Below are 15,664 nucleotides of genomic sequence, written 5' to 3'. Positions count from 1 at the left end.
AAATCATGACCCCTGGGGGTAGGGTGGGACCAAAATGGCCGATCAAAGTTTTACAGTGGAGTATATAGTAAAATATCTTCTTCTCAAGAACCACTGGCCAGGAAAGATGAAACTCATGTGGAATCATCCTCAGGTAGTGTAGATTCAAATTTCTTCAAATCATGACCCCTTAGGGTAGGGTGGGGCCAAAATGGCCCACCAAAGTTTCTCATAGGAATATATAGGAAAACCTTTTAAAATCTTCTTTTCAAGTACTTGAAAGCCATGATTAGTAATATTTATATGGAAATATCCTCAGGTAGTGTAGATTTCAAGTTGGTCCAAATCATGATTCCCTGAGGGGGTTTAAAATTCAAGCCCCTTCCCCCCAACCCCCCACCTTATAAAACTTTCAGTTCTGATCTGATATGTACTTTTTCCTAGCTGATGTGTTTAGGGGAGCGCTGTGGCCCATGGGCCTCTTGTTATATATTGGTATTCAAATTAACGCTTTTCCTGTAAGTCTTCAACAGTGTATCATTCCGATGACCCTGCCGAGCGTTATGATTTGCATATTTGGGCCTAAAACGTACTGAATTTTTAATCATTAATTTCATTTTTGTGTAAAAATAAACAGATCTAACCTACGTGCCACTTCATTTATTTAATTTGACTAGGAGAATTTGACCAGAAGATATTTTTTGGTTTACAACGAGGCGTTTGATAGCGAACGCTCGTATCCGGAATATTTCTGCATTCTCATATACGTAATACAAACTCAAAATTCAAAAAACCACCGAGATATTGTACGCTAGAATCCTCTGATTTTGTGTAGGGTTTTATTAGAGACTATTTATTAGCTATATAATATTAGATGCTGTCATGAGACAGTAATACCCGAACTAAGGTGTTTGCCTCTGAATAGAGTTAGACTCTCCTTGAAATTGAGCTCTACCAAGGAAAAAGTCAATGTAATTCAATAATTTACATAATACATGTATTCATCAATTTGAGCATAATATGCTCAGGTGACCATGTGACCCATTGGCCTCAATCTTATAGGTATTTCATATTCTTAATATTACCAGTGGAAAATTAAATAACAGAATTAAATTAATGATGTAAATTTTGTTTGATTGATTGTATATTGTTTAACATCCCTCTCGAGAATTTTTCACTCATATGGAGACGTCACCGTATGCCGGTGAAGGGCTTCAAATTTTGACCTTTACTCGGCACTCAGGGCCATTGAGCAGTGAGGGATCTTTATCGTGCCAACACCTGCTGCTGACACGGGGCCTCGGTTTTTAAGGTCTCATCCGAAGGACCGGCAACTTTCACTTCAAAGTGCCGAGCGCATGGCGAAGGAACAGTTGCTACCCATTTTTTATCGACTTAGGTCAGTTGCGGCCGAGATTCGAACTCAAGACCTCCCGTTCACGAAGCGAGCGCTCTACCGACTGAGCTACCGTGAACGGTAAATTTGGTTTGATAAAGGGGGGATATGAATTTTTGGCACATAATTGGAACTTTTTATATCTATTTTCTCATAAAGATCAACAACAAATAATATTATTCAAATTAGTGTAAAGCGTTTTTGATGAATTTTTCAAAATTTGCGAACTTTTTTTTTATACTTGATTAGGCAGAAACTCCTTGAAAGCTGCCATATACCCAATCAATTTAGTCAACCCCCACCCCTCTCCCATCAACACACACACACAAACACACCCTATTTGCCTGTCTTTGGAAATAGGCCTAGATGGCAAAGTTAAGATAAAACATCTTTTGTGAACTAGAGGTACTGTGAGCAATTAGCTCACTAAATGATACCCCCGCCTCCCATATGAATATAATGGCAGTGTCCATGTTTTGCTCTGGAAAATCAAAAATATATGTCAGATCAAAAAGTGAAATAAGAGGTGCACAATGTAATGGCAATATGTAATTAAGAATCTTTGAAAATTTCATTAAATTTCCTTCAGTGGTATGAGAGGAGTTGCAGATAAGAGATGGGTACCCCAAAGCGTAACAGACGGATGGACGGTCAGACGGAAATACCAATTACTATATTCCCTACCACTTTTCAAGCGGGGGGTATAATGATAATATTAAATTTGTTCTTGTACCATACATCTATCTGAACACCTGCATCACAATTGGCTTGCGTCATGCGTCACGTACCCAACTTAAGTTTTACCATTATCATTTTAGATTGCGCAGCACTGCACGTGCAGTGTGGTGTACACATCATTGCATGTATGTCAGTAGGAATTATTTCATTTTGTGTTTTAATTAGATTATATTTCATGAAGTTGACAGGACCTATGACAGTTGGTAAGTACAAGTTTTGGTATAGATTTGGGTAAAATAGTCTGAAATGCAAATGGTTAGGCTAAAGTTTAAAGGATCAAAGGTCATCTGATGCTACAATAGATGAATTTCACACTCTGAAGAGTATCGTCCGTTATCGATGTTCCATTCAGTTACAAGATCCAGAATTTTTTTTCCGAGAGGGAGGGGGGATTTCCAGACCAGAGTCTCCTAATGAACTGGAAATATTCACAATATGACTGCATTAAATTTAAATAAATAAACAAACAGGGGAAGGATTGAGTTGATATTTCTTTACGTCTTAAAGGTTGAAAACTCCTAAATTGAATTAATGTTGACCTCAAATCTGACTTGTCCTCATTATTTTTCAAGTGGTGGTGTCTCCATATGAGTGAAAAATTCCTGAGAGGGATGTTTATTATTGTTTGCAGCTAACTGTAAAGTTTCACTTACGTCACGATCTTTTTGTCAGATGCATCCAGCATAAACAATTCACGTGATTGATCAACTCAAATTATCAACATTGACACGGAAATAGTCTGTTGCACGAGCAACTAATCAGGGTTAAGAAGAAAGTTCCAGTCGTAAAGTTTGCGGTTAGGGGGCGTGTACAGTTTACCTTGAGTGCAGCTGTCAACTAGATCCTGACGTATGGTAAAACTTCACAGTTAGCTTCAAACGATAATAACAACAAACAAATGACGTAAAAACGTTAAGAAATTTGCAGTGGATTTTTTACCATCGTAAATCTTCTCAAGAACAGCAAGGTCGTTATTGTTCCCCGTTTTTGGAAAAGGGAAGGGACATTAAATCAGTCTCTCTGTCCATTTTATTGACAGTATGTGCATCTGTCACAATAAATTTAACCTTGGTCATAACTTTTAAATAATAATAGATAGGGCTTTCATATTTCAAATTTTTTAACCCAAGTGAGACCTTGACCTTAAAGTTTAACCTACTTTCCAAAAAATAACATTTTAAATTGACCATTTTGAAAGAGAGAAGATAGGACATTCAAATTATACGTGTATATTACATGTGAAAAGACTTTTCTAAATATATCATGACTTTTGACTCTGTGCCTTGACCTAGAAGTTTAACCTACTTTTCAAAAATATTATATTATATATATAATTTTTGATTCAAAAGAGATAGGACTTTCATATTTTATATGTACATTACCTGCAACAAAATGTTTCCGAGCATGCTATGATTTTTCCCCTTTGACCTAATTTTCAAAAATTGACCTATGATAGGGGTGCATATTTGACACACAATATGCTATAAATTATGGCATCCCGTTCACTAAAACTCAGAAAGCAGAGCACCACAAATCTTTGAATTTGCTTGTGTAATCTTGATATATGAAAACATTCTCATATAATGTAGATTCAAGTGTTTTATGCCACACCATTATCAGGAATACATGTATAGTTTTTGTCATGTCCGTCCACCACCCTTCCATCTGTCTCTCCATCAGGCTCAAAAAACTTTTTAGATATATTTATCAAAGTTCATATGTTGATGCATACTGATGTACATTTGTACATATCCAACTGCAGCAATATTTTTTGACTTTTGACTTTTTCTTTGACCTTCACTTAACTTTTTAGCTCACCTGATCCAAAGGCTCAAGTGAGCTTTTCTGATCACATTTTGTCCGGCGTCCGTCCATCCGTCCGTCTGTCCGTCCGTCTGTCTGTCCGTCTGTAAACTTTTCACATTTTCGACTTCTTCTCAAGAACCGCTAGGCCAATTTCAATCGAACTTGGCACAAAGTATCCTTGGGTAAAGAAGATTCAAGTTTGTTCAAATGAAGGGCCACGCCCTTTTCGAAGGGGAGATACATGTAATTATAATTAGAGAAAAATTAATGGCATTTTTAAAAAAGAACCACCGGGCCAGGGAAGATGGAACTCATGTGGAATCATCCTCAGGTAGTGTAGATTTAAGCTTTTAAAAAACATGACCCCCGGGGCTAGGAATATATAGGAATATATAGGAAAAAGCTTTAAAAATCTTCTTCTCAAGAACGACTGGGCCAGGAATGATTGAGCTCATATGGAATCATCCTCAGGTAGTGTAGATTCAAGTTTGTTCAAATCATGACTCCGGGGGCTAGGATGGGGCCAAACTGGCCGACCCAAGTTTTACATAGGAATATATAGGAAAAATCTTTAAAAATCTTCTTCTCAAGAACCACTGGGCCAGGAAAGATGAAACTCATGTGGAATCATCCTCAGGTAGTGTAGATTCAAGTTTGTTCAAATCATGACCCCTGGAGGTAGGGTGGGGCCAAAATGGCCGATCAAAGTTTTATATAGGAATATATAGGAAAAATCTTTAAAAATCTTCTTCTCAAGAACCTTTGGGTCAGGAAAGATAAAACTCATGTGGAATCATCCTCAGGTAGTGTAGATTCAAGTTTGTTAAAATCATGACCCCGGGGGTAGGGTGGGGCCAAAATGGCCGATCAAAGTTTTACATAGGAATATATAGAAAAAATCTTTTAAAATCTTCTTCTCAAGTACCACTGGGCCAGGAAAGATGAAACTCATGTGGGATCATCCTCAGGTAGTGTATATTCAAGTTTGTTCAAATCATGACCCCTGGAGGTAGGGTGGGGCCAAAATGGCCGATCAAAGTTTTACATAGGAACATATAGGGAAACCTTTTAAAATCTTTTCAAGTATTTCAAAGCCAGGCTTCGTTATATTTATAGGGAATCATCCTTAGGTAGTGTAGATTCAAGTTTGTTCAAATCATGACCCCCCGGGGGGGGGGGTGTAAAATTCAAGTGCCCCTCCCCCAAAGTTAACTTTCAGTTCTGATCTGATCTGTGTTTTTTCCTAGCCAATTGCTCAGGTGAGCGATGTGGCCCCTGGGCCTCTTGTTTTTCAAGTCATGGCCTCAAAGGCTAGGGTCAGACCACAATTAAGGATCAAAGTCTTATTTACAAATAAAAGGAAACAAATCTTCAAAATTCCTCTTTTCAAGAACAGCAAGAGCATGATTAATATGGAAAAATTCTCAAGAGGTGTAGATTCAAGTTTTTAGCTCACCTGAGCTGAGTAGATTTTAAATTGTTTAAATCATGACCCCCGGGGATATGGCGGGGCCACAATGGGGAATCAAAGTTTTACATAGAAATATATGAGGAAATTCTTTAAAAATCCTCTTCTCAAGAACCACTGGGCCAGAAAAGCTGAAACTTATGTGGAAGCATCCTGGGGCAGTGAAAATTCTAAATTGTTAGAATCATGACCCCCGGGGGTAGGGCGGGGCCACACTGTGGAATCAAAGTTTTACATAGAAATATATAGGAAAAATCTTTGAAAATCTTCTAAAACCACTGGGCCAGAAAAGCTGAAACTGATGTGGAAGCATCCTGGGGTAGTGTAGATTCTAAATTGTTCTAATCATGACCCCTGGGGTAGGGCGGGGCCACAATGGGGAATCAAAGTTTTACAATGTTGAATCAAAGCATCCTATGGTAGTGTAGATTTCAAATTGTTTAAATTATGATAATTTGGGTAGGGTGGGGTCACAATATGTATTACAAGGGGAAATCTGGTAAAGAACGGAATGGTCAAAGCTTCTCAGGTGAGCGATGTGGCCCAAGGGCCTCTTGTTACAAATCATGACCACCTGGGTTAGGGAGGGGCCAATTTTTCCTGCCCCTTTTTGCCATCCACATGAAAATGCAAAATTAATTTTGAAACCATTTTACACATACACAAAACAAACCAATCATTTTCCAAATGATCATGGTTTAAAGCTAATGCATAAAACATAAGGGAAGTTTTTGAAAGCAGGGTGATTGAACATATCAAATAAATTAGAAAACAAAACAAATTTCTACCCCAATTTGACCCCCAGGCAAAATGAAAATTCAGAAACCTTATTGCACTTCTACTTGACACCACCAACCATCTCTTAAAAGATGACTAGGCTACTGAGTCAAATGTAAGAGGAGTTCAGGGAAGATGGGGTTTTTACATAAAAAAATCATTTCTGACCTCCATTAGACCCCCCCCCGGGGCAAAATCGAAATTCAAAAACCTTATTGCACATCTACATGACACCACCAACCATATCCAAAATGATTATTAGACTGATGAGTAAAATGTAGGAGGAGTTAATGGAAAACGGGTTTTTTTTGCATTAAAACACGTCATTTTTTTACCTCCAATAGATCCCCGGGGCAAAATCAACACTCCAAAACCTTACTGCAAATCTACATGACACCACCATCCATCTCTTAAAAGCTGATTAGGCTAGTGAGTAAAATGTAAGAGGAGTTTCAGGGAAAACGGGGCTTTTGCATACAAAAACGTCATTTTTCGACCCCCATTTGACCCCCCGGGGCAAAATCGAAATTCGAAAACCTTATTGCACATCTACATGACACCACCAACCATCTCCAAAATGATTATTAGACTGATGAGTAAAATGTAGGAGGAGTTCGTGGAAAACGGGAATTTTTGCATTAAAAAAGTCATTTTTTTACCCCCATTAGAACCCAGGGCAAAATCAACACTCCAAAACCTTACAGCACATCTACATGACACCACCAACCATCTCCCAAAAGCTGATTAGGCTACTGTGTAAAATGTAAGAGGAGTTAAGGAAAGAAAATTGTGACAGACGGATGGACGGACATGAGTAACAACAATATACCAGAACTTTCTTTAGAAAATACGGGTAAAAAAACAAATATTTAATATGTTAATTGAAAGTCATACACTAGTATCTGGTCTTTACATATTACACTTTAATTTGATTGCACATTATTTAAAAAAAAATGTTTTTTTTTATAAAACTAGAAAGTCTGCTATTGCAAGCAATGGCGAATATCGCTCTGAACTGGACAAGACTTTTTTCATCAGTAAAACAATACCCATTAGCTAACCTTGGACAGCCATCAACTCGTATTAGTCCTTTCAGTACTTTGATTTAAAAATCAGAGCAAATTGCACTTGTACGTACGTGCATGCATATACATGAAGACCATAACTTCTTGTAGGAGTCCATTATGCCTATCTATGTTATAAATCCAATCCTATTTGGTTGAAAAACAAAGGAGTTATAGCCATTTAAAGTTAATCAGACTGCTGTCCACATGCATGCATGTGTTTTCATGATTATTGTTATATATCATATTGTAGGAAATCCTAAAGCATGAATATGTTTTTAATTTCAAAGTATTTTGTCAAAAAGCAAAAAAGTTTTTTAGATTTTTATTTCAGCCAATGGGAGCAAAGCGAATGTGCATGCATGTGAGTTCGTTCTTATTTGACAGTGTCATATTTTCTACTCTCTTAATTTATCCTTGTATAAAGTAATTGAATGTATTTAAATACATTTAAAAAAAAGGTCATGTATTTTCAATTACTTTTCAATTACATTTTAATTACTTTTTTCAAAATAAAAGGTTATAAAAAGTTTATATACTGGTACACAGTTTTTCTACTGGTGGAAATATACTACCTATTCCCACTTTTTGAAAATCTCAATTCTACCTATTCCCATTTGAAAGTAACAATAGATGGTTTAGATAGTTAATCTGTTTTTACAGTAATTATAGACTAACTACATCCCCTTTAAGATTTACATTTGCATGTATTCTATACATTTTAAGATAGAAAATATTGAATAAATTTGTGAGAAATATTAATTTATTTTATTCAAAAACATTGATTCAAGAAAGTAACAAACTTCTTGTCATACACCATGCTGGTGTAGCATGGGCTTGTGTTTGTACAATTATTAAAAGTCTCATTGTGTTTAGTTTGTTTATACAGTGTGTCACACTGCCCAAGTCATTATAGGTAAAGGTCTAAATTGGTCCAGGTGTGAACCCTTGTCATATCCAAGAACAAAAACACCGAATAAAAATTCACAATAGAAAAAAACCTTTTTTTTTTTTACAAAAAAATCTTTCTTTTTCTTTTTTTTTTTTTAAATAAAACTCAAGTATTGAAATGTATTTAATTACATTTGTCAAAGTAATTGAAAGTAATTAATTACATTTGAAAAAATCAAAGTAATTGTAATTGCAAGTAATTGACAAAATTATCAATGTATTTGAAAGTAATTAATTACATTTCAAAGTAATTGACCCCAATCCTGCGTTCCATACATCTACACAACATGCCTATTAACCCTAAAAAGGTTTTAGCTCAATTGAATGGACTGTTTCCTAGAACTAGAAACTTGGACAACATCAACTCGTATCAGTCCTTTCAGCACTTTGATTTAAAAATCAAAATTAAAAATTTTTCACTTTTCCATGTTTCCATGGAAACTATTGACAATTTGCATTTTGTAAATCCAGTGAGCCTTGAATACCTTACACAGAATAGAAAAGTATCAATTGTAATCGTATATTGTGCATTCATTTCCATCCCAGTAAGACTTCAGAAAAGCCAAGTATAATTCCAAGGTTTTTTTTTTACTACATATCAATTTCTTCTTTTGCAGAGGCTGATGATGACTCACCATTGAAGACATTTATCAGGATAAACACTGCAGATTTGAAACCAGACCCGGGCAGTGCAACTGACATCTCCGATACAAATGAACAAGAAGACAATTTGGAGCAAGGAAGTACTGATAAAAACACTGAAGTAGTTTTATATAGCAGAGAAGAAATGAAAGAAGAGAACGTTGTGAGGTCCATTTCTCCATCTGAAGGCAAAGAAGAACGGAATACAGTTGAGACAATGGCCAGTGTTCTCTCCTCAGAAACACAAGAAATGGTGAAGGATGAAATTTTTCAGAAAATCCTGTCTGAAAAAGAAAAATTCCCGACCGTTAGCTTGCTGGATTTTGCTGGCCAGTTAGCATATTATGCATGTCACCAAATTTACGTAACACCAAAGGCCTTCTTCATCCTTGTACTGGACATGACTAAGGAGTTTGAAGATGTTATTGATAAAGAGAAAGATAATCAAGAAGGATCAATCTTTTCCATTTGGACTTACAGAGGTAAGACACCTATAAAATGTCAGATGTTTTGAGGTAGTTATCAGTATTAAGTTTACGCATCCATTTGTGGTTTTGTTCATCGACAATACACATTTATCATTTTGTTTGTTCAAAGAAACATAAGGCCATCTTTAACAATTGTTTGGTTGCCCTAGGTCTCCTGGCCGATGGGCTTAAAATACCCTAGCTTACCTGAGCCGAAGACTCAAGTGAGCTTTTCTGATCAAAATTTGTCTGTTGTCTGTCGTTGTTGTTGTAATAGTCGTAGTAAACTTTTCACATTATCATCTTCTACTCAAGAACCACTGGACCAATGAAAAATGCCACGAAGGGGAAATCAAGTTTATTCAAATAAAAGGCCGTAACCTCTTCCAATGGGAAATAATTATAATTATTATAAGTGAAAAAATAATGGCATATTTTAAAAATCTTTTCAAGAATCATGGGGCCAGAAAAGATGAAACTAATGTGGATGCATCCTCGGATAGTGTTATGTCAAGTTTGTTTACAACATGACCCCGGGGGAAGGGTTGGGTCACAATTGTGTATCAAAGTTTAACATGGAAATACATAGGAAAGATTTTTGAAAAATTTTCAAGAACCACTTGGCCAAGAAATTTGAAAGTTATGTAGAAGTATCCTCTAAAAGTGAAGGTTCATGTTTGTTCATATCATGACTCCTTTGGGTAGAGTGTGGCCCCAGTTGGGCATCAAAATTTCACATAGGAATATAGGGAAAATCTTGAAAAAGAGATTGGGGGTTTACAATGGCGTATCAAAGTTTTACAGAGGAATACATAGGAAAATTCTTTAAGAATGTTCTTTTTTTCCAAGAACCGCGGGGCAAGGAATCATGAAACTGACATGTAGAAACATTCTTTGGAAATCCTCTAATATTGTAGATTCAAGTTACCGTATAGCGGGTTTTATTGGCGGGTGTAAAATTTGGCGTTTTGCCTACTCAAAGGTATGGGAATATTTTTGGCGTAATTTATTTTAACGTGACATCTTTGTAGATAGACACTTAAAAGAATCCTGACTATTTTAGCGATTACAATTTTAGCGGATCATCAGCAAAATGCCAAAATAAGCCAAAATTAGCACCCCGCTAAAATAACCCCCTATACGGTAATTCAAATCATGACCCTGGGTGAAGGATGGGGCCACAATGAGGTATCAAAGATTAACATCGGAATACTAAGGAAAAATCTAGATAAATCTTCTTCTCTAGAACAGCATAGTCATGATTGTTTAAATACATGTAGTTATATGGAGGCATCCTCTGATAATGTAGATTCAAATTTGTTCAAATCATGACCCTTGGGGATAAGATGTTTGCACATTGGGGGATGAAAGTTTAACTTATGAATACATATAAGGAATTCAAAAAAAAATCTTTTTTTCTCAAGAACAGTTAAGCCATGATTGGACATATTTATATGGAAGCATGCCCTCATAATGTAGATTTAATTTTGTTCAGATCATGACCCATGGGGCAAGGGAGGGGCTATAATGGGGGACTAAGCAGGCTTACATAGACAAAAATCATCAGAAAGTCTCCTTCTCAAGAACATCAATGTTTTACGTAGGAAAACATGGGAAAATCGTTTTAATTCTTCACAAGAACAACAAAGCCCTGATTTGATCATGAATAAGAAAAGTATCAAAAACGATAATGTAGATTTAAATTTGTTAGCCCCCGACATGAATATGGCCGGGGCATATAGTGTTTGTCATGTCCGTCTTCCGTCCTTCCGTCACACTTTGCGTTTAGCTCTGTTCAAAGCTAAGTTTCAAAGAAACCATCCAAGATATTTTCATCAAACTTCATATGCTGATAGATTTTGATGAGAGCCATGCAACTGCATCAATATTTTTTTACTTGACCTTTCCTTTGACCTTGACCTCACTTTTCTTTAATTAATGTTTAGCTCAGTTTTAAACATACCATTCAAGATGGTGTTTTCAAACTTCACATGTTGATACATACTGATGAGAGCTAGTCAACTGCATCAACATTTGACCTTTCCTTTACCTTGATCTCACTTATCTTTATTTAGTGTTTCGCTCAGTTTTAAAGATACCATTCAAGATATTTTTATCAAACTTCATATATGAAGTTACACATTGATGAGAGCAATACAACCGCATCAACTTTTTTGACCTTAACCTTTCCTTTGACCTCACTTTTCCTAAATAACTGTCAAACTACATATGTTGATACATATCGATGTAAGCAATTCAACTGCATCAACAATTTTGACCTTGACCTTTTATTTGACCTTGACCCCAATTATATCAAATAGTGTTAAAGGCAGTTTTAATTAAAAAACATCATTTCTAGATATCTTTATCGAACTTCATATGTTGATACATATTGATGAGAGATATGCAACTGCATCAATAGTTTTGACCTCGGCATTTCCTTGACCTTGACCGCACTTTGATGAAATTAATGTCAAACTTCATATGCTCATACATACTAATGTAAGCAATTCAACTGCATTACTATTCAAGATATTCTGATCAAATCATGTACACTAATACAAATTTTCATGTTGGTTTACTACAGTCCCTGAAACGTTCTACTTTGAGTTTCACACCTGAACGGTGAAGAAACACTGAAAGAACGGTGACTGAACGCAGAGAGAACGATGATTGATCGATGTGCGAATGCTGAACGCAACGTGGTGAACAGTGAGTGAACGCAGAAAGCAAACGGAGCGCGAACGTGAGCGCAAAATGAACGGTGAACGCAAGATGAACGATTTATTCAAAATGCCTCTGATCTTTTCCTTGCATTGAGATTATTTTATTATTCTATTATTCTAATTCTAGGTGGTTAAATATAAATAAACAATAAAGATAATAAATAAATAAATTAATTAATTAATTAAATTTTTTTCTGTACCCATATGTACCTATGTTTTAAATCGATATTTTTATAAAAAATTTTAATTGCCGTAAAACATGTGTATTTGTTACCGAACGTGTGTAGATTAATTATAAAATTAATATATTTATATAGTAAATATGCTTATTCTTTTCACTTATAAAATAGTGTAGACTTCTGAAGATAAAACTACTACTTATAGAATGGATTAATTACATTGTACGCGGTTGAAACAACCATACATGTATTTCCGTGCCTGAGTAAAATAACGGATTTCTGTTTTAATTCGCAAATGTCTGTTGACGTATTGCATAAAAACTCTCATTTGTTTAAAATTCTAATGCAAAATATTCCATATTTGTGTGTCTTTTGTATTCTTTCATGACGATTATCTTAGCTAAATTCTACATGTGTCTGAAAACATTTCCCGGCCGTGATTATACTCGGTCATTAGATGATGGAAAGAGGCATTCAAATTATTTGTAATAAAATTTTCAAAACTAAATAAGTAATGTGCTGTCATAGTTTTTATTGAACAGAGAAATGTACGAGAGAGAGAAAGAAAGAGAGATAGTATTTATATTTATCTGTTTATATTATCTAACATCTAATTAAGATACAAGTTTGAGTATAAGGACCCCATTGGAAATAAGCCACTGGCTTTCATGGGTTATCCTTGGTATACTAATGTAAATAAATATATATATATATAAATTTATGTCTTTCAAAAACTGATCGATTCCGATATTTTATATTTATTCTATTGTTTAGTGCCAACTTTTATATTTATCATAAAATTATTTTGTCAATATTGCATTGTAACAATGTATCTGTGGTATACCAAATAAATATCTATCTAGAGAGAGAGAGATACCCACTCAAATCTCAGATATCTGTTGTATCAAATAAAAATTCTTATTATTTTTCCTAAATATTGCAAGCAGTAAAGGTAATCAATTTTTTTTAGATTAACAGATCCATTTAACAGTAAACATTGGCTTTTATTTTCCATCATCAAGTTCACACGGTTCACAGGAAGTCCACGTGCTAGTAACGTACTTGTCCTGTCAATCAAAATCATTCGACACAGTGGAGATGTGGAAATCGCGTTTCACCGAACATGCTGAAGGCAAAGAGTCACTTAATATTTCCAAGGAGTTTTAATATTTTTCCCTATCATTTCTAGATCTGATTTTTGCATTCCTGCAGAAAAAATAAATAAAGAATGGGAATATATACTTGGAAGTATTAAGTTTTAAATTGAATTTGAAACATATTCCCTGCCAATTTAAAATACTTCTGTCGGCATAAGTGTATTCTGAAATACTATTGTTTAATGACTGTTTGATGTTGGTTTTAAGACTTATTTTCTTGTGTTCCAATACACATTAAATATTAATTAAAATATACTGAAAATACTCACTAAGAATTTTATTTCGGGAGAAAAGGCACCGGGGAGGGGGGGGGGTGTCTTAATTATAATGAATGGCAAACATAAATTTAAACATATGTTTAGGTACCTTCTCTAATAATAGACTATTTTAATCAGTTGGTCTTTTCTAAAATTTGATATCACACTATCAATTTAATTAGCTCTAAAGATATTTAATTAACTGAATATTTGCAGTACTGTTCATTATTATCAGACCTTCATGTAGTTTAAAAATACGGGTTATTGTAGAAATATTTTTTGTGTATTCTTTTCTTGAAAAAGACTTGGATTAATTATTATACATCCATTAATGATTTGTCGTCATAAAAATTACAACAAATTGAGGCCGTGCATGAAGCATTTGTACATTGCCATTTTTGAAAATTAATATTTTAGCATCGTTCTACATACATGAAGGTATTTAATGTATTATTTTACAGGGAAATTTCATGAAATAATTAACAGCTTAGTTATAATAATAGAAATATAACTATCATAGATAATTTTTGCAATGAAATAATTATTCTTCAATTATGATATCAAAGTTATTTAATTAAAAAACGTAATCCTTACCATCAAAAAGATAAGTCCTTTCACTTCAGAGTTCCGATTGACAATTAAGACTGAACGATAAGTGAACGGTGAACGCAAAGTAAACGGAACGAAGAGCGAATTGTGAACGTTTTATGAATGGTGAACGCAAGCGCATGGTGAACGCAATACTGTGTACGAAGAGGGAATGGTGATCGCACGCTGAACGAACGGAAAAATGAGAAAGTAGAACGTTTCAGGGACTGTAATATACCCTCGGCGGGGCATTCATGTCCTATGGACATATGTCTAGTTATTAACAGCTTTGGTTTATTTTTGAAATAACAACTAGTGAAATTTATTTTTTCTGATATTAAAATTAATCAGTTCGTACTAATGGAGTTCAATAATCAGATGGAGTTATTTCGTTGGGGATATTGATCTCCCATGGGGTTGTCAGTTGTGGTGGGCATCTGTTCATTTCTGTGGATGTGACAAATAACTTTTCAGTCAGTAGCCAGGAATGATGAATCAGTTTTCAGAGGGTGTTGCCATTGAAATTGACTTAACTTCTCTTTATACGCTGTTTGCCTTAACAAGTACACAACACTGTAATACATTTTTCTACAAAATCAGTTTTCATGAAAAACAGAAGGAAGAAGATATGTAAAAAAAAAATTCAGAATTTAAATATTGCACATTTTAGAGTTCATATTTTATTTAATAACTATTAAAAGGTTATCAAAATATGAAATCATATAATTCTGCTGGACTATTGTAAAACCAAAAACAAAACTATAGATTGAAATTCTTTTACTTTTTCATGTTTTAAACACAAAGCAGTATAAGAGCTACACACTTTCCAGAGACTCCGACCTGTTTGGTTTTATTAGGATGCTTTGTTGTTCTTTTAGTTTACAAAATTGTGTTTTCTTTTAGACTACCTGAAGTTTTGGATTACCTCAATCAAGACATTTGGAGGCAAAAAAGCACCACTGTTTCTTGTTGCCACACACACGGAGAAAAAATCTACAGATGTAAGTATTCAGGCTAATTGAAATGTGAATCACAAAAAATAACTGATACCAACCTATTTGATAATGCACAATTACAGTTAAAATTCAGAAATACAAAAGAACCAATAATTAATTGACAGTTAATCGTATTACACAATCATGTATTTTGTATTACATCCAGAGTGTCATATAAATTGTAATCAACAATGGATACCAGATTTACATGGTGCAATTGACGTCAGTTTGAACTGTGCACCACATTTTAGGATATCCGATTCTGAGCCAGGAAGGATAACTCCAAAAATTAATATTTAATTTGAAATGCATCAACATGAAACTTTTCATGCAAGAATTTTTATTTTATTCATCTTTATAAGATTAAAGGGTTTTGGAAGTCTTAGAAAAAGTCTTATAAAAGTTGACAATTGTACTCTATAAATGGAAAAAAAATTAATACTGTTTTAGAGAATGGGATTTTCTTGAATCTAG

At 34.6% G+C, this 15,664-nt stretch overlaps 1 protein-coding gene across 8 annotated transcripts in view; it reads left to right on the top strand.

The window, feature by feature from the left end:
- The window catches only part of LOC134238751 (uncharacterized), a 53,467-nt gene extending 38,099 nt beyond the window's left edge, over positions 1–15,368 (top strand). For all 8 annotated transcript variants that reach the window (XM_062720878.1, XM_062720875.1, XM_062720879.1 and 5 more), the window contains 2 exons: positions 8,797–9,303; positions 15,099–15,368. In XM_062720878.1, coding sequence (XP_062576862.1) covers positions 8,797–9,303; positions 15,099–15,217 — 626 coding nt within the window. In that variant the 3' untranslated portion in view covers positions 15,218–15,368. The remainder of the gene's footprint in view (positions 1–8,796; positions 9,304–15,098) is intronic.
- The last annotated feature ends 296 nt before the right edge of the window (positions 15,369–15,664 follow it).

Source organism: Saccostrea cucullata, unplaced genomic scaffold (genome assembly GCF_032062105.1).
Source record: "Saccostrea cucullata isolate Sc308-1 unplaced genomic scaffold, CSIRO_AGI_Scuc_v1 ctg11914, whole genome shotgun sequence".
NCBI lineage: Eukaryota > Metazoa > Mollusca > Bivalvia > Ostreida > Ostreidae > Saccostrea > Saccostrea cuccullata.
Note: the sequence above shows the minus strand (reverse complement) of the source record. Positions and strands in the feature narration are given on the sequence as shown.